The 20,238-nt window shown below is 37.9% G+C and overlaps 1 protein-coding gene across 4 annotated transcripts in view; it reads left to right on the plus strand.

Moving 5' to 3' along the window:
- Window positions 1-20,238, plus strand: part of TBC1D5 (TBC1 domain family member 5) — a 326,021-nt gene that overhangs the window by 163,507 nt on the left and 142,276 nt on the right. For all 4 annotated transcript variants that reach the window (XM_055709546.1, XM_055709545.1, XM_055709547.1 and 1 more), the window contains 4 exons: window positions 13,313-13,421; window positions 15,277-15,366; window positions 15,476-15,547; window positions 18,335-18,402. In XM_055709546.1, the coding sequence (XP_055565521.1) occupies window positions 13,313-13,421; window positions 15,277-15,366; window positions 15,476-15,547; window positions 18,335-18,402 (339 nt within the window). The remainder of the gene's footprint in view (window positions 1-13,312; window positions 13,422-15,276; window positions 15,367-15,475; window positions 15,548-18,334; window positions 18,403-20,238) is intronic.

Genomic DNA, 20,238 nt, shown 5'->3' on the forward strand with positions numbered 1-20,238 from the left:
ACTTTTCGTAAGGACCTGGAGGGAACAGCGAAGAGTTTGTGGCGATTCAAACACCCAGAGGAAGCTTCTGGACTGAGAGCAAGGTTGGAAAAAAGGGTGTGCTTGCAGGGACTCTGTGGGATGGGGGAGGTTTGATTTGCAAATCCTTCCAGTTTTCTATATGTCTGCTCTGCTGAAACCTACTTTGTGGTGATATAAAACGCTTCGAGGGTAGTTAGCGTGGTCACTTTGAGAAAAATATGTTAGCAGATCTGTTTCAGGATTCTGCCGGACTCTATTTCTTGTCAGATTTGTGATCTCTAACGCATGCAGCATACTATCTAAGTTAAAAGAAGGGCTCAAAAATAGCATCCAGAATAATCTTCGTGGTTTTTAGGTGAGAAGCATATGTACATACAAAGACTATGAAGCACTTGCTGAAACATAGGCAAGATAGAATTTAGCCAGGTCAGCAAAAGAAAGGAGTTGAGCGCTCTCTCTGCCATTAATTCTGGGACACTTACTCCTGAAAGTCATTACCTCGGGAGCCGCAGCTGTTGTACCAGCCAAGGTGTAGCGCTTGAAGAGGAAGCCAGCTTCAGCTAGGCTCTGATTCCACGAGGGTGTAAGCTGTGGGACTGGGGTCTGACCCTTTCCTCCTACCCCTTCTCCACTCATGCCATAGCACTCCTCACTCGGTGCGCCAGCCCAGGGAGCTAACCCAGCCCAATCTACTCATTCTTTGTAGCGGAGAGCCTTCTGGTGACTGCTCACCGTGTCCACTGGCCAAAGGTTCACATGGGTGTCGATGCCAGTGGAAGGAAAGTAGCCAGCATGGACAGCATGTCCATGGCAGTGGGAGCACAGAGCATGGTACCATTTACTTAAATCAGTTTAAACTGTAGCGAGTCCTCAGCCGCCTTCAATGCTTCACAAAAAAAAGTAGAGGTTGAAGCTGGTCTTTGCATCTCCATGTTCCTTAGTCCAAAGTGAGTATCATCAGCGTGACGTTGGCTGCGATTTCCACTGAATAGTAACCATACCCTGTCAGAAACGTTTACAGCCCAACTTACAAAACTGACATTAATTAATATTTTAAAACCAGACCCATATATCACTGCCAGGGTATTATTTTTATAAGTAGAGGCAAGATGGTAAAGCCAAGATAGTACAGTGTATATACATGTATGGGGGGTCGGGTGGGGAGGGGGATTGTATATATACACACACACACACACACACACACATGTATATATAAGAAACCTCTGACTTTTAAGAACTGGCAAGCACTGTTATTAAGTAGTATTACAGTGTTTAAGGTGTGAAATGAATATTTTCTGCTCAGTGGCAAGTAACTCCCATCACATAATGAGACTGCCTGTAAATTTGCTGGTTGAGTTGAATATTGTGTTGATAGTTGTAGTTCTGGGCTGCACGTTAAGTAAAAATAAGCAGCTAATACCTTATGAAAGGTGAAAAATTAATCTCAAACTACCTTGAAATGTAACAATGGTAATTGGTTGTTACTTCTTTAAGGCCTTCTTAGAGATTTGGACTTATTTTAGGATACTGTCAGTGAATATTGTTTCAGTAGGTTAGTAATTTGGTAAAACTGATGGTAGTCTTGCTTGCCCAATGTGTTTCAGCCTATTGTATTTCAAAAAGCCTGGCTAGTGAATTCTTGCCCTAAAAAGAGGCAGAGGCATCTTTGGATCGTGGTAGATGTCGTGCTTGCAGAAAGCTAATACATGGAAAATTCTACTGAAAATTTTTACTGAAACAAAAGCTGCTTTATGTTTTATCAGCTGCAGTCTCTTTACAATTTATTTAGGAGAAGAGGCAACTCCAAATGTTTAAAAATATTTGAATGTGACTGTGTTTTGCTATTAAAGTGCTCTTAAGAGCGTATCATTTTTGGTTTTGTCACAGTAAAAAAACCACGGGGTAGAGGTATTTGATTTGAACACTTTCGATTTTAAAGGACAATTTGACACTATCCAGTACAAGACTTTGAGTGCGTGTGTATGTATTAATAAAGAATGTCAGATCATTGTCCTTTGATATATTTATGATGCTCCATAACTATTTGTATGGTTTTATTTTTAATATGAAGGTGTCACCTTAGAGTTTGTGGCTCTTGTGTTGATCATGGCACGTATTTAATGCTGCTTATGTTCAGACAGTGAGCATTTCCCTTTAGGCCATAAAGTTTGTAAGTAATGTAAGTGAGAAGCACATGTGACTGGCACATATATCTAAATATTCTGTGAGTTTGTGAATGTGTCCTGTCAGGCCTCAGAGAATTTTCTAGCTGGTCTTCAGGCTCTGATGGAAGTATTCTTTGTGTACTTCAGAAGAAGCTTTACTAATAAGAAATTATGAAAATTATTTCCTAGAATCATGTCCTCAAAATTAGAAGTTCACTGTTATAAAAATTGGAACAAGGATTTAGACATGTAGTAACTTTCATCTTTAAAACATAAAAAACTTGAGGAAAATATTTGAGCTCCATTCTACTGCATTATTTTACTGCTATGATTAAAGCGTTTTCTGGATGTGCAAATAGGCCAGACTTCACCAAAACAAAAAGAAAAATAGGCGTGGGTCTCTAGTTTCAGTATCTGCAATGCAGTGCCACTGGAAAGTAGAAATACTGTCTTTCTACAGCCTTCCCAAGGGCAGCTGACCTTCTCCTCGCCAAAGAGGTGAACCCCTTGCCAGCACATATGACTACAGACTATTACATTAATCTGTTTAGCCTCAGTACCAGCTGCTTGCATGTTTTTAATTATCTTATTAGATGGTATAACAGTGACCTATGAAATAAAATGAAGGTGAGTATTTTTTAACTTTATTTTACAGGCTATTTTTCTAAATATATTTTAATGACCTAATTATGACTTTTAGGGAGAGCCATTGATGCAGACATTCAATTTGGCTGATAGAATCTAACATCTCAAGGACACTTATTTTCTTCCAAGGTGGATTCATACATTAATACTGCTTCTAATAAATATATAGCCTAAAAAAAGCTCACTTTTCATACTTGTGTTGTTAACTTACTTTATGACTCAGAGGCCCATGACTACAGTGCTGGATAATTTCTTAATATGTCTCTGCACTTGTGAGTTTAATTCCTACCCCCTGCACCAAAATAAAGTTCTTTCCTGTGTGGCTTAAACTCCATGACAAGTGACGATTGCTCAGAGTTGTGGGTTATGTAGGCAATGTATATTCCTCCTTCTGCTGATATTTCAAATAGGCAGAAGATCTTGTATAAAGAAAGACTTTTGTATTCCGTTTTCTTCCCCTGACTTCTTACAGATTCCGCTTACCAGATGTTTTCTTTCTTACTGCAGAAAGGCAATGTGGTCCTGCTGGCTGAGGCACGTTTCTTGTGTGCCAGCCAACAACCGCAGGACTGACACTCAGCATACAGAAGAAAGACGGCAAGGGGTGCAAGCTGTTCCTCCCTGTTCCTAACCCCTTCCAAAAGTGGCTAGTGAAACTAGTTTGGCTCCGCTTTGACCTGTGACTTTCCTTGGCAGCTGAGCCACAAATGGCTACGTAGCTTCTGTCCTTATATGTTAAACACAGTGCAAAGGTGTAGGCGACTTGTATACCTCCACCTGGTGGAAAACTCTTTGTCTCAATCCATTCGGAAGCAGCCCTTTTCCATCTACACAAGCCTGTTTAGTTTTGTTAGGAAACACCTAACACTGGTGGTGTTTCTTTATTGTTCTCCTTTCAAGCCACCCCTGTGCAGTTATAACCTGTTTTTCCTAACTTTGTCCGTCTGCACATAATCAAGAGCTGTGAAGAACAAGCTTGTTTCTGCTGGGTTTTGCAAATATTTTGAGATACAAAATTTGGGGAATAGAAGGCAAAGCAGTGGAATAACACTGCATCTCCGTTCTGTCAGGAGAATACTCGGTGTTTGCATCCTTCCTGTCTTTCCACAAGGAGGTAGTAAAACTGGCGTCTGTGGGGTTTTTGTCTTCCCTACAACCATTTGCTACACGCCATTCTGGTTGATGCCATTTGTGTGCAAAGAGGACTTTTCAGTACAAGTTCATTTTGTCTGAGAGCCTGTAAAATTTTGCCTTGAATTTGAAAAATCGCATTCTGAATATGCTAATAGTCTTTCTCTGGATGTGGTAGTCTGTGCCAGTACGCTTGTTTTGTCCATTTTTGTGAAGACAGTAGCGATTCCATCTTGCAAATCTGGTATTTCCAGCAAGAGAAAGTGATGCTTTGCACTGATTACAGGTTTCCTCCAACAGCTTTTTTTCTCCAAATCCGAGAAGATCACTGTCATACCTACTGAATGCTTAGAAGATTTCTGGTTTTCTCTGAATGATTTCAACATTCCTTTCTTTTCCTGTTCAAGGATCCCTGTATAACTTCCAGCTCTGTCTTCTCAGACATCTTTCATTGACTTCTTTCTTCCACAGCTGATCCACTCTGCGTTCCTTGCGTGGTGTCCTAAGGAGTTTGCAAAGGATGTCGTAAGACACGGAAGAATAAGTTGTCATTAAGGAACTGAAACCCTGTATGCAGTGTACTTTTTCTAAGATCCAAACATTTCAACAGATATAATTGGCGCTTTTTTTTTAAACTTTGGCCTGTGAAAAATATATTAATTTCTAAAGAGGTAGAAATGGTAATACGGACTTGTTTTTTGTCTGTATGCAGTGTGATCCCTTGGAAAATACGGGAAGGCAAATTTAATAAATTTACGTAAAGTCTGAGGTGCTTTCAGAGAGAATCAGAAAGGAAGGATTGAGTACCAACATCTTTTAATGGCAAAATGCTTTTTAGCAGATTGGTAGAAAAAGGGAAATACTTAATCCATGAAGAGAGGCCATGGAAGGGAAAATGGTGATTCCTTTCTAACATCCATGGAAAGAAAGTGAAAAATTTGGTTTATTCTTATTCTGTTGTACATGAAAATTCACCTGCACACCACTGATACCATATTCAGCTGATGCCATATTTTCCCTTACTAATGTTTAAAGTGTTTTTCATTATGGATTTCCTTTACTCTTCCACTTTCAGTAATCTTTGAACTATCATGGCAGTTGGGAGAGGTGACTGAGGGCTGCAGAGAAGCAAATGTTACTCTTGTCAATGATAGGGCAGAGTGTACCCTCAGCAAGTTTGCATGTGGCACAAAACTGAGAGGTGGATTATACACCAGCTGGTTGTGCTGCCATCCAGAGAGACCTTGACAGGCTGGAGAAATGGGCTGACAGGAACTTCATGAGGTTCAACAAGGAGAACTGTGAAGTCCTGTACCTGGGGAGGAAGAACCCCAGGCACCAACGTAAGCTGGAGGCTGGAAAATAGCTTGGCAGAAAAGGACCTGGGGGTCCTGGTGGACATCAAGTTCAACATGAGCCAGCGATGCACCCTTGCAGCAAAGAAGGGTAGTGGTATCCTGGGATGCGTTAAGAGGAGGTCAGGGCAGGTGATCCTTCCTCTCCACTTCATGTCTGGAGTACTGTGTCCAGTTCTGGGCTTCCCAGTACAAGAGGCATGGGCGTAATGGAGAGCATACAGCAAAGGGCCGTTGAGATGGTGAAGTGATTGGAGCATCTGTCCTATGAGGAACAGCTTGAGAGAGATGAGACTGTTCAGCCTGGAGAGGAGAAGGCTGGGGGGGGGGGGGGTGGTGCAGGTGGGGGGGGGGGGGCTGTGGATCTTAGCAAAGTCTGTAAGTATCTGAACAGAGGATATTAAGGGGACGGAGCCAGGCTCTTTTCAGTGGTGCCCAGTGGCAAGACGAGAGGTAGTGGTCAGAAATGCAAGATATGAGGTTCTGTCTCAACATCAGGAAGCACTTTTTTACTGTGAGGGTGATGGAGCACTGGCACAGGTTGCCCGAGGAGATTGCAGCATCCCCCTCCTTGGAGGTATTTAAAAGCCATCTGGATATGCTTGAGCCAGGGATGGACTAGATGATCTCCAGAAGTCCATTCCAACCTCAATCATTCTGTGATTCTGTAATCCCTATTATTCAAAATCCTAAAAATGGAATTAGCTTGTTCTAAATCAGAAGGGGGAGACACCTGTGGCAAGAACAGAAGAAAGGAGGTCTGTATTACTGAAAAACTTTAATTTCTAAGCAAAAATTCAGTGCTAAGCAAAATAGCATGGGCAGGATGCCATGTGAAGTCAGAAATAAGAGGTTGGAAGAATTTCAGAGGTATTTTTGTCTTTCTTTTTTTTTAATGAAGATTTTCCTTTTTTGTAAGCATTATTAGTCCCTTGGTAAACTTGATAGAAAGGAACCCAATGGAATTGCTCTTGTGATTTTCATTTTGGCCCCAAAACCTTTCACAATTCTTCCTTCTAACACAAAATGTATTTGAAATATTTATTAGAAGTTCTGAAGGTCAGTGGATCTAAATATACAGTGAACTTAATAATTGTCATTCATTTAAAACTCAGAACTTGCATCGTCTTTGCAAGAATATGACTAATGCCAAGAGGTGAATGGCATTGTATTTTTTCTTGCTGCTAAAGTACACTTTTTAAGATCTTAATCTTGCTGGCATTAACGTGTAGTCTCTGAGATGTGCAGTGACATAAAAGCAGCAACGTCTGCCACAGAACTTGGAGTGAGTGGTTGGCTGAGTTTAGCAGCAAGAGAACATGGAAAGGATCAGTTCTTTGCTGAGCGGGACCTTAAATGGAAGACTTGTGTCCTACACCTTTGTAACAGAACTACTGAAAGTTAAACCAGGTATCGTGATTTTCCTACACTGCTCAAAATACATCTGCTGAGCGATTTAATTTTGGTTTTAAAAAAAACCCACAGAAACACCGTGACCAAGAACTGTATGTAAAACTTGCATGCCAGACCACAGATTTGAGGAATTACAGATTTTAATCCAAAGAAGCTAGAAGACAAAAGATTTCTCAAAATAATGTACAATTGAAATAAACCTAAAGAGCAAAGACTTACTTTTAGTGAGACTACATAGTTTTTAATGATGGTAATAAAACCTCGTCAGTTCAAAAGATTAAAGTTAGATCAGGAAATCACTTACTTTCTCATGTCATTGTATACAAAATGGGCAGATTTACAAAGTTAAGATGGAATTAACAATATTAACTAGAACTTTGCATTTGTCATCTTGCACATCATAAAGTCATCTGAGTTTTGAAATGGGGTGCATATTTTAAATATTATTGTGACTATGCCAGTTCTAGACCTTCTCTAGCTAGTCAGGCGTGAGTAAGCAGAAACGTTTTGGCATTTGGGGGCATATTCCTGCAAAAAGTATGTCTCCTTTATACAACCATTTTTGAGTCTGATGATTTGTAGAGCAGTAGCTTTTACCTTCTGTTATGTGCTACAGGAAGCTCTTAACTTTTCATCTCAAATGCACGTCTGTCCATGTAACAAGGCTGTGAGCATGTGGATACACAAAATTCACTGGGCTCACTGTGGGTATGAATTAGCAGAAGGGTAAAGTAGCAGAAGGGAACTAATCAGGAGAACTAGAAAGTAAATATTCTACATGTACATGCAAAAGATTTCAAAGGTGTTGGAGGGATTTAAACAAGAAAGCCTTGACTCTGCACCTGGCAAATCAGTTACAAAAAATAAAAATAATTGAATGTAACGTCTAGATTTTGTTTCACCATTCTGTGAATGTGTGCATAAAGTAATGAGTAGAGGAGAATGGGCTGCTGAAATTTAGACTTTGAAATGGCAGTAAGAAGAACTCTTCTACAAAAGCTAAACAGTTACAGGGATGGAAGCGAAGTGCTCTCCCAGGGCCAAAACTGGCTCTTTGGCCGAGAACCACCAAAGTGAAGTGGACAGTTTGGAGTGTGGAGAAGGGTACCTCGCGTTCTGTGTCAGAGCCGGTGCAGTTAGGAGAGGGGCTGGAAAAGCGTCCCACTGCCACTGCAGCCATATTTCAGCTCCCCAGACCGTACTGTATACACACCGGTAGCGTAAAGAGCATCGTTAGCTAATAACCTTAAGTTTTTGCTAGAACGTTTACCTTAAGAAAGTCATTTTGCCTTTCTTTATGCACACCTTTTTGACTGTATGTCAGCCAAAATTAGATGAAACCTGAACTGTTTAGCAAAATCTGCCCTTTGAATATTGAGCCTCCCGGCAGTGGAGCCATGCATATTCGAACTTACATGGCTGTTAACTCTGCCTCATATCCCGAGGCAGGACTTTGGGAAACAGAGGAAAAGACATCTATTTTCCAACCAGACTGGTAAGACTTCACATTAAGGCTGTCAAATGGATTTTCAGGAAAAATCTGTGTGTCAGCAATGATTTTGGTTTAGAAACTTACTGCTTTTTACTTGATACTACCTTTCATCCCCCACCCTCCACCCCTGTTTTTATAGAATTAACTCTGGTTTTATTACATTCCTGGCTGTTGCCTCACTTTTCTCTCGACTGTTGATTTTATGGCATAATAAATAATACAAAGTATGGAAGTTTCTTGGATTTATGCAGTATTTTTGAAAAAAACTGTTGCCTCTATTTAAATATAGATACAGCATTCACTTATTGATGTTCCTGTCAATAAAGTCCCCATATTGCTAAAAATATGACACAATAATTAGAGAATTTGTTTTCTTTCTGATGGCCAGTAGCCTGTTGCTTCATTGAGTGCCTCTGGGGAGCTGAGTTTGGGTCTTCACATTTCAAAAAGCACATTCTGAAGATGAACAAAAAACCTGTATAAAACAGTGATACTGGCTTTTTTGAAAGCACTCGCACCATTTTGTTTTAGAATGATTTTGCCAATACGAGCCGCACTGCTCAAGAGCTTTCTTTGGATCTCTGTGAGGCTATCCATTTTATCCTTCAATATTGATCTAGAGGGTGGAATAAGATTGAGATGTAGGTTGAAATCTTAAATATGTATGCAAATGTTCACACCTTTCAGTAGCATTGCAGTATTCTTCCATGAACTGAGAAATATGCTTTCTTATCTGAATTTTGTTGTAAATATTAAATTGGTCTTGTTTCATCAGGGACACAAAAAAAGAGGGATTTCAAAACTTGGCATAGAGTATTTTAAAAATGCATGAGGCAAAATAATGATACACACTGTCTAATGACCTGATAGATGCTGATTTCTTTGAAGTAGTTATGGACAGTAATATTTACCTGGTAGGTCTGAGCCCCTGCAGTCTCAGAACTGAATCTCTACCCTTTTTCGGTAACATAGATTGTAATTTGATGTGGCTATTCACATTTTTACATTTCTGTGGGTTTTAGTGTCTTCCACACAGTTTGGTGTTGCCTGAACATCATAGTACAAAAGTGCTTCTTATCCTAGCTTTAAACATCGGAAGGATCTGTATTTGTATGCATCAGCGGCTTTATTCTGTAAATGGGTAATTGCAGAAGTTAACTAGCAGTGATTACAGTCTATGCTATGCCATTCTTCCTCAATTGTATTTCTTCCTCTTCTGAGCAGAGTATTTATTTTGTAAGGAGCTTAGGTGGGCTACCATTGCATTCCTCTGCCTATCTATGCTCGATGCATTGGTTTAGCCATTACGCTGTAAATCAAAATGTAGCAGCAGAGCCAGAAATTTAGCCGCTACTGGCCATTAGTGGAAAAAAGTTTTTGTTACCTCTCTCCAATGCTACCACAGCTTAGTGTTGCCTCAGTAAAATTCTGCGAACTACTATCTGAATTCCAGAATTATTTTCCAGGTGTCTTGTTACATTATTGGTGTCACATTCATTCTTAAAGAGTTTACAGTTGCTTGCTCCTCTGTAGCTGGGCAATAGTGGGATTCCAGTGTCTTTTACTAAGGTGCTAGACCTTAGGGGTTTAAATACCTTCTCAAAAGGTATTTAAGTGCATGTAAAATTTTGCTTTACACTTTCTGATGTGAAGTCCTGCTCATTATGTTCCCTTCATTACAGTGTGTCAACAGAGAGAGGCATTTCTCTTCCAAATCTTTGGACTCCTATCTCTGAAAATCTAATGTTTGTAATAGTCTTAACAAGCATCAGATCCATAAAATATGTGCTGTTGGAAAGAGAAAAATAAATATGCTTATATGTGGTTTGCTAGGAGATCAACCTCATTTCTTATAAGCAAGAAAGCGTGCATCATCCCTTCCATTGATTTGCTTACTTTTTCATTCATACATATTGAGCATTTTTCCCACTTCAAAGTAATGCAACTGTCCCTAACTCATACCAATAAATATTTTACATTGGACAGTTACTACATGGATAAAGCATGTGAAATAAAGTTTTTTAAAGAGACGTTAATCCAATGGCTTTTTCCTTTGCAGGTCTTATACCTGCAAAGACTTTACAATATGTACAATAGTATATTAGACAGGCTATTTAAATAATATGAAATGAAAAACGTGTACAAAATAACCAGAAAACATTAACATTGGCATTTGCCTTTGTTTTGATTGTACAACCTAAAGGTAGTATGAACACATGAGTATGCATCTAATTTTCTAGTTTGATTAAAAACAATTGCATGTGCTTAATTCATAGTTTAAGTGGTTCCAATTGGCTCTTGAAGTCTTTCACTTCAGTGAAGCAAATGGGATGTGGTAGACTTGAGTTCCAATCTTCATTGCTCATTTCACTTTGACCGATGAGTTTTCTGCAAGCTTGGGTTAACAAGGCTCATAGATGTTAGTTTACAGAGTAGGGCTATATCATTTTTAAAATGATCCTTTTAGAATTGATAGCTTGTTGATATTACACAGTGTTACCATTATTGAAACAGTCTCTAGAATTGTAAGGCTTAACTTATTAGCCTTCATTCAAAATATTTGAGAAATGAATTAGTGAATGCTGTTCAGAAAGGATTTTAGATACCATTCATTTCTACTAAAACTCAAACAGATTCCAGCTTCCAAGTCTTTTTTTTTTCTTTTTTCAGCTGCTTATAAGTTTTCTTTTTAGTGATCCCAGCAGCCAAGGGGGTATGCAGAGAAGATATGATCTTGCCAAATTTCTTTTGGCTGTTTTAAATGTAATTTTGTTCAAAATGTGTTTGGAATTGCATTACAAATTAAAAAAAAAAAAAAAAAAAAAAAGACAAAGCATAGTATCAGCACTAATACAATTTAAGAAGAGTTGAAATTACTTTCTTACTGTGTAGCAATCACTCCCAGCAGTTGGTGAAAAAAATAACCTGAAGAGCTTCTTTCCTCTCTGTTCCTTCTATTCACAGTTACACTGGTTGCAACCTTTTGCTAACTCAGCTGACACACCGGTGTTTTCAAAGACATTGTGGGAATGTCATCCGCTAGCAGAACAATGTGAATAGCTTCAGAGGCTGACCTGTTGTGTGCGCAGGGGAATGTGTCACTCTTGAAGCATCGCTACCTTAGGGAGACAGCTTGGCAGTAGTTATAATGGCCAATGATGCTACAAAATTTACAATGGCAAATGAAGAATATTATACATGATAGAAACAGGAGGGTTATTTAGATAGGCATAATATACTGGAGTTACTGAAGTACAAATGACTGTGAAAGAAAGGCCCAGATTTTTCTCAAGCTGTGTCTGCTATATACCATACGTTGTATTTAAAGGAGACAGAATCGTGGTAAACAATCGTAGGCAGCTTGCTGCAGAAGGTGAGGGTGTACCAGTGATGGGGAGCTGGTGAAATGACGAGGTAGGCTTTCTGACTTGGAGAACGGGGGATGTGGCAGGAGGGAAGGAAGCTGCCCCACATCACTGGGGTTGCTTGCAGCTATTTTGGTCACCTGGGAACACTGGCAGAAGGTAAAAGCAGCCCTAAGCCCTGCAAGCTCCCACTGCTTTAGTCATCTTGGCTCTTACGTGGAGTACCTTCACTTTTCAAAGTAATAATAATCAAGACCCAGAAGTGATTTTTTTTTTTTTTTTAACAGAAAGCAATCCTAGCTGAAAAGTGATGCATTCACAAACACAACACTTCTTGCCTCGGCATGGATTGTGGGCTCACTCACATCTCAAAGGAACAGGACCATAATTTCCCAGCTTGCCAAGTCCATTCCCCAACTATTCGCAGCTTCTGCAACTGAACAGGTTTTATCTAAAACAAGGTTTAAAAACCTCACCCTCCCAACTCAGCTTAAAAGGCTGAAAACTACCTAACTTTAGCTTGCATATCTTTAGGGCAGTTTGCAAAACCAGAGTTTGTTGGTATTTAGTATAACCCACTCTGTGACCCTCCTTAGCGAAGGAAATCTGGTGAGATCTTACCCTGGAGTCATAATAGTAGTTTCCCTCTTTCTGGTTTCATTTGGTCTCCCAGGGAGAAGTAATAGTCTCCCATGTGACAGTGGGAGAAGGAGATGTTCACCTTAAGGACATGGATTGAAAATAATTCTGAAACACATTTCCTTGCACATAACCCCTCTCTTTACGCTGAAATTACCCTTTGGATTTTAGAGTGGTTGCAGAAAGACTGCGAGCAAGTCGTAGGCTATCAAGACCATCAAATGGCTTATATTGTGCTTGCGATTCATTTCAGTAGAAGGCACAGAAAATATAGGTTTAATTCTTTTATTCAAACTCAGTAGATGGTTTGGGACAATTAATTTCCAATTGTTTCCCAGTAGAGCAGATTTACTTGTATATTAATGAGGCACAGGTGTTAGGCCCCTGGTGCCTGCATGCCTGGGAGGCATATTTAGGTTGTTTATCTAGTCAGCCATAGGTACTGCAAGGTACTCAAGCTTGCCTTTAACAGTTTATACAGTGAGGCTTTTTAATTTTTTGATGTTTTTTTAAATTTGCTAGCACCTGTTAAAATTTTAAAACTGATCATGTAGAAAGAAGTAGGAGTGATTTCAATAGTAAATAGCACTAAATGTTAAAGAAAGTCATATTCTATGATGCTTAACTGCCCAGCTTGACATTAAGAAGAAAAGAAGGTTCATTTAAGCAAATACGTCATGTGAGGAGCTAATACAGTCAACAGTATACTTTTCTGTTGCATATTTTTGGAATAGGTACTTCTTTGTCTACAGCTGAAACATGAATGTGCTTATATTAATATTCATTTTTCTTGTTTATTCACTGAACTGCAGTACCAACATTTTAGAGGAAATGGAATAGCCTCCATAGACATTATGAATTTCAGTAGCTGGCATAATTATAGCGATCTACATATTCATTAAATCCACAGAAGAAATGTGTCCAAAAAGACAGCCATGCATTTAGAAGTGGTACACAACTAAATATATACATTAAAAAAAAGTTCCTTTCCTCTGCATATCCAGAATTGTGTAGTGTCATATAGTCCTTAAATCAGCTAAGGCTTTTTTTTGTTTAAATGTTCATTCCTTTTGCTTTTGCATGCAGTAAAGAATGGGAAGAACTATTTGTAAACAACAATTACTTGGCAACTATACGGCTGAAGGGGATTAATGGGCAGCTGAGAAGCAGCAGGTTCCGTAGTGTTTGCTGGAAGGTAAGAAGAGAAAATATTTATTTACAGTTTGTGGTTGCAATATATCAACACATTACCTGATGCGCTGGAAGATTATTGATGCAAAGAATCATGAATTTTCCGAGAGACTTCATCCCAATGTTTTCCTACTCATTTTTATAATTCATAGGACATTTGCTAATCATATTGAGTTGCCTTAAAGCTGAATTGCAGGTGATAGCAAAAGATTTCCTAGGAAATAATATCTTTGTGCTGGGTGGTGTGTTTAGAATTGAGTGCCACACAGCCATCTCTCCTCTCACTCTGTGCAGTGAAGTCATGCACTGGAAATAAAAAGGAAGTTTGTCTCACAATTTATGTTTTCCGGAACTTGGGACTGCTCTAAAATCAGTCTGATGCTTCTGCTAGCATCTTTTCCCAGTGAAATAAGAAACTGGAGACCAATCCCTCTTGTAATGACTGGATAGAGAGGGAAGCCAGGTCTTCCAATCTCAAAACACAACAGATCCTCGGAGGTCTCTTACTGTATTTTTTAAAGTTGCAGGGGAAGGAAAAGAGAAAGCAAGCAAAGTAAATACTGAGATGCTATATAGAGTCCAAAAGAATTTTGTTGCACTGGTATCAGGTCTTCTGTTCTGCGCTAATATGACAGCAGAGAAGATTTTCCCTCGTAGAGTTGCTGTAGGTCAGCCAGATAGTTTAAATTACCTCACTTGGAATTTCGCAAGCTTCGCTTTGGCATATAAAAGACCAGACCTATAAAACCAAAACGAAAATACTCCTTCTATATGGATGAAAGAAATCTGAAAATTGAAATTTGTAATTTGAAATCTATGTAGTATTAAACAAACGTAAGGCTAATGAAAATACTGCCTTCGGGAAGCCAGCTGAATATATGCCACGTTGTTTTACCAGTCTGCTGCTTCTTGAGCCTCTGAATTAGGAGGCCATAACTCAAACCCCCAAACTAACAAAAATATTAAGTCCCTGACTGTTCACTAATCAAATAAAGGAATGGTTTCATTTTAGCAATAAGGTTGGGTTTATTTGCATGTCCTGATATGGGTTAGGACTCAGTTTTACACTGCCTGTTTTAAAAATCTTATCTATGTGATTTTTCGGAAACGCGTATTTTTAGTAATTCGGGGATGTGGGTTTTTTTGTTATTATTTACTGTTTCTTAACACTTGATAATGTGTAAATAAAAACATGTTAAAAGCAAGAAAATACTCTGGGTTTTTTCCTTATTTTATGTGCAATTAAGTAGTATTTTCCAATAGATGTTTCTTTCTAACCCTTTTTAAACAGAAATGTGACAGAACTGAGATGTAGGCATTCGCAAAGACTTTTTTATAGAATCATCTCTTTCAACTGTCTTGCAGAATTTTAGAACGTGTTTCTTTTCTATAAAGTAACATTTTCCCTTTCTGTATTTCTCTAGGTAGAGTATATCTCTGAATGCTTAGTTTCTGCTTTGCATTCATGTTTAGTTTTAAGCACGTAGCATTAGGTCATCAGTGTTATGTAAATAGCTTCAAGTTTTGTATCTTTATTTTCATCTCTGCATTTCGTTTCTGCCTTGGAAGTCTCAGTCTACTTTACTGAAGTTGTGACAGTTTACAAAGCTTGAGTTTGTGGCCTCAGTTGTTTTCAATGCTTTATTTTGTACTGCAGAACTACTGTTGTTTCTAGCTTCTTATTTATAGACTGGAAAGTACTAAAGCCAAGAGTATTTTATAGGAGGTCTTTGCTTTCTTCTTATGTATAGAATGCTTGCTCCTCCTTTCTGAGACTGTTTAGGCTTTTTGGTAGGATTTATATGAAAAGCTATGTTAAATTGATGAAACTTAATGGATTTATTCTGTTTTGTTGATAGTTATTTCTGGAGGTTCTACCCCAAGACAGAAGTCAATGGATTAAAACCACTTCAGACTTAAGAACTTCTTACAATAAGATCAAAGAAATTGTAAGTTGGTACCAAATTGGTTCTTTACTCCCATGCTTTGACATAGATATTAATACTTACAGTATAACAGAAGAGGATTTGATTATTTTTTTTTAATGTTTTTACCCAGCACATTACAAACCCTCGGAAAGCAGGACAGCAAGATCTGATAATCAACAACCCACTGTCTCAGGATGAGGGGGTAAGTTGACCCTTGGTTCTGTCAGCGTGTGCTGCTAAAATGATCATCATCATCATACTGACACAACTGAGTTCTTGCTGAAGAAGGCAGAATGACGGGTGCTAAACTCTCCCTCCTAAATTTCCAAATTGACTTGTGTTAACAATTGGTTCACAGGCTCTGCTGAACAACCAGAGATGCTCATTTCCAAGTTAATAGTCTGATTTTTCAGTGCTTATCACAGCGAAGGCTGTGATGAACAAAAATCAGTGCTGGACTGGGAGTCCCATTTCACAGCGTATCCCTTCTTTAACTGATAAACTTTTTTGTCACTGTGTGTTTTCATTTTCTATGTAAAATGGGTCTAGTTGAAGGAATGTTTAAACAGTCAATATGAAGGGAATGCTGTTAACAGCAAATACTGAAGAACCCTCCTCTGGAAGACTGTTCAGCCTTGGAAGTTTTTCTCCAGCAAAAATAGAATTGTTCTAAGTTGTATACATGCTGAGTTAACGCGTAAAGTACCAGGCTGCAAGACAGGCATTTCTTCCAGGGTTTTTAATTATTTTTCTTGGTGGTTAAGAGAAACAAAAGTTTATTTTCTAATCAGAAAGCAGCCAGCTGCAAAATGAAAAATCCAGATTTTAAAGAAATAATATGCGGTAAAAGTATTTGGTCTGACTGTCATTCAGTGCAGAGCATCCAGCTCTCGTTCAAATTAATAGGACCTCCTAGTAGCTTGCTAGTTTCCAAGTCAAGATACTTTCAGGAGGGCTTACATGTAGATATGGGAGCTTAATTTTAGGCAACTTTTATTATTTTTTTTACACCAGTTTTCTACTGCATTTTGTATACCTGAAAAGCTCTTAATTATTTTATGGCACATATCTTTAAGCTTTTCTGTGAATTATTTTACCATTTTTGAAAATGCTTTTTTATCAAATTTTCAAAATAATACCATGAAAATAATCTGTTTGGCTGCATTTAAGAGATAGACACACCTGGAAAGACTGTCACAGGTATCTTTGGTGATACGACTTGTAGTTCCATTTTGTTCACATATGGAAGCTCATAGGTACTCTGCTTCATCTTTAATGCAGGAGGAGAGAGAAATTTGCTGGTTGAAACACAGAAATATTGGCTATAGTCACACTGGTGATGCTCTGCAGCCGGTACGATGGTGCAGGCCATCAAACCACTCCAGCATCTAGCCGGACAGAAAGCTGTCAGATGTGAAAGGTTTAAAGCGTTTCTGCTGTAGTTTGTGTTTATACACAGGGGCACAACATTCATTCTGCCGATGATGTCCTTAGGAGACAGGAGACAAAGGTTAACAAGTCCAAGTAGGTAGCAGGGGATTAATCTGTAAAACAAAAGCCACAGGCCAAACCCAGCCTTGGAGCACAGAGCAAAGGCCTTTGAGCCTTTGCAGTGACTTAATGTTTTACCCTTTAGGTGTCCTGGGTTTTGCTTCCTTTTTGCAATGCAGATTCTGTTTCCTTCCTCCTTTGCTCTGATGGACCTTGGTGGGAGCAGGAGCAGGGGCAAGGGAATTTCAAAACGTGATCTAGCTGCAAGAAATTGCTGCGAGTTAAAAAGATACTGGGTTTACGTAACACATTTTCAAGGATATAAAAACTTTTGAAGTTTGGATGTTGTGTTTTTTTTTATAGTTGGTAAACACAAATACAGGCGCTAATTAATATTTTCTCTTTTGTTACTTTACCTTCCTTTGGCTAGATAGCATTAATTTACTTTCTCTTTTCTTTCTGTGGGGCATGAGTCACCAGGACAATGCACTGCTTACAGGGGAGCAAGGAATTCTGCAAGGATTGTGGCCACTCTTTTTGTACAGCATTTCCTTCACTGGTGCTGCTGCTATCTGAAAACTAGCCTGTGTGAAAAGACAGCTATAGATTTTGTTCTTCCTGTATTTTGGTCAATATGGCCAAGCTACCGTCCCTTTACAACGGAGAACAGGCTTTACAACAATTTTTCTGGAGTGTACAAACAAGATTTGCTGAGACTTCTTTTGGGTTAGCTTTTGCAAAATATTGGTAAACAATGCACGGAAACCAAAGAAAAAAAATTGCGATAGTCAAAAGCACAGATACAGAAGAAGCTAAACCTGCTTCAGACTGTTGGTTTTTTTGTTTGTTTTTTTTTTTATGTTGACAGTGAGCTTTTAAATACCCTGGTTTTCCCTATCAGAACTTTTTTAGAATGGCCATTCTTGATCTGCACTGTGTATATGTACCATTAGAATTAGGGCATTTTCATAATAGGTATTTGACCATCATATATTGCTTATTTGATTTTGCCTCCACTAAGACAAACTAGGTTACTTCCAAACAGTTTCTTAGTGTGAAAATTGTAGCAGCTTCCAATTAAAGTCCATATATTCATACCAGCAATGTAGTGCAATATGGTGATATAGACCTTTTTCTGTGAATGAAACACTGAATTTTTTTCAGCTGAGCTGCCGATTCTGGTGAGTCTGAATTTACTCTGCCTTTCTAAATATTATTCATAGACCACTTACAAGTAACTCACAGACCTGCAGCCATCCAGTGAGCAAATGGAATGAGCCTAGAGCAAGGATCCAGGAACTTGAATGTTTTTGTCTCTGATCTAAACTGACTTTCTCCAATATGTTGGGTTGGTCACCAACATTCTTTTTCACCCTTAAAGTATTGATATACATACTTACATGAATTTTGAGGATTAATTAGTTAATATTTGTACAGTACTTTGCTGATGTAGTATATAAGCCTTAAGTATTCATACAATTATTTTTCCTTATTTCAGAGTCTTTGGAATAAATTTTTCCAGGATAAAGAGCTTCGAGCCATGATTGAACAAGATGTGACAAGAACGTATGTAGATCTTTAAAGAAATTTCTATATATAAATTTGGATTCTGTGTTTTTATGTGGTATACATTATATTGTGTTTTCTTGATTTGGTTAGTGTAAATGTCAGGATTGTTGAACATGAATGTATAGAAACATACATTAAATGTATAAAAATACAGCTTGCTTTGTGTGAAATGTGAGAAAATTGAGTTAAGCATTAAACCCCGGAGATTTATTGGTATCATCGAAGAAAAGCTCTTCTAAATTAGGATATTAGGAAATGTACTACTGTGTGAAATTTAAAGTAGAGTTTTCCATATGAAGCAAAGAGAAGGCAGGAGAAACTGAAAGGTCTTTTAACTAAATTATAGTCACAATAAAAGATTGAACAGATGACTTTATTTAATTCTTAACACTTATTCAATCAATAATGAAAAAGAAGTTTGTAATTAGTAAGGGTGATGTCACTCATCTAGAGAACGTAAGCATTTCTATTTGTATTTATCGCTTTTCTAGTGGTGTTTGTCACATACGCCTTTTAAAATTTGTCCTAATATTACTGTGATTATGTTTTCATCTTCTTGGCCCTTAGGTCCTTCCTGTTTAGGAACTTGTTTGAGTTAAAACATTCAGTTTCTGAAAACATGTATTTTCAGAGTGGAAGTATTGACTGATGTGTAAATCTAATAAAATTCAATTACTCATTTGCTACCATGTGAAATTTTACTGTATTGCAAATATTTTTCCTTATAATTTGAAATAAGCGGTGATAGTAATAGATTTTACAAATCCCAGGATCACATATTTTCATTTACAGAAACCAAGTCATGCAGAAGAAATCATTGCTGTCTGGTTTTGGAATATTTTATATGTCCGTCCCTAGACCCGTTCTTGAATGCATTTTGCCATGAGATGTATAATTAAAATCTGAGTATGCTTTCATGTGCATTCTCACAACAGATGGTATTTTTTGTTTGTTAAAGGAAACAGTTCAGGATGTTCTAAGATTAAAATATATACGTATCTAAACTGTAGCTGGAGAATAAAAAGTTGTATGGAGGTTATGCCGGATGTAAGACTGTTATTTAAAAAAAAAACTATATACATATATATACACACACACACAAAGTCCAGGCTCTCACTCTGGCAAGTGGCAGAGTGAGTAATATTCACTACTATCAGTAATAGTGACTAAAAAAAATTCCATTTATGTATTTATACAAAATAACATCTACTTGAAACAATAGCAGCAGACATTATGTGTCGTCAATATCACAATGTCAAACGACGAAGGAGCAAAATTTATCAAAGTAACATGAATTTATTCGATAAACTTCATGCATTTATATATACATTTGTTCACCTAATCATAAAATGTAGTGTGCATTTTATGTATACTTATGTATCTTTTTGTAAACTGTCATTGGTGTGAGAAGCACTAAGTCCTACGTTCCTTGGCTTTGCAGTGTTAAGTACCCTCTGTTGTGCTTTTCATTTCCATTTTTCAAATAAATTCCTGGAGTTACAATTCAAAAAATTGTCATTACCTTACGATGCTATTTATTAAACATTAAAATAATTGGGTATTATATTCAGTTACTATAATCCTTACCTTCTAGCTTCTGCTTCTTATTTAACAAATATTTTTACATTCTTCGTCATCCAGTTCAGTACTCCATCATCCAACAGCATCAAGTAAATAGTGCTGCAGACAGTGATGCTAACTGCACACAGAGTGGCAAACCAGAGTCCCATCTATCAAAGCAGCAAAAATTTTTCTCTATAATATTTTTATTAGAATTCTTTTAAGTGTAGTAATAATAGATGGGAAAAGTGGGTAGAAATACGCCTTTAAGAT

Source organism: Falco cherrug, chromosome 4, assembly GCF_023634085.1.
Source record: "Falco cherrug isolate bFalChe1 chromosome 4, bFalChe1.pri, whole genome shotgun sequence".
In the NCBI taxonomy this organism is placed as follows: domain Eukaryota; kingdom Metazoa; phylum Chordata; class Aves; order Falconiformes; family Falconidae; genus Falco; species Falco cherrug.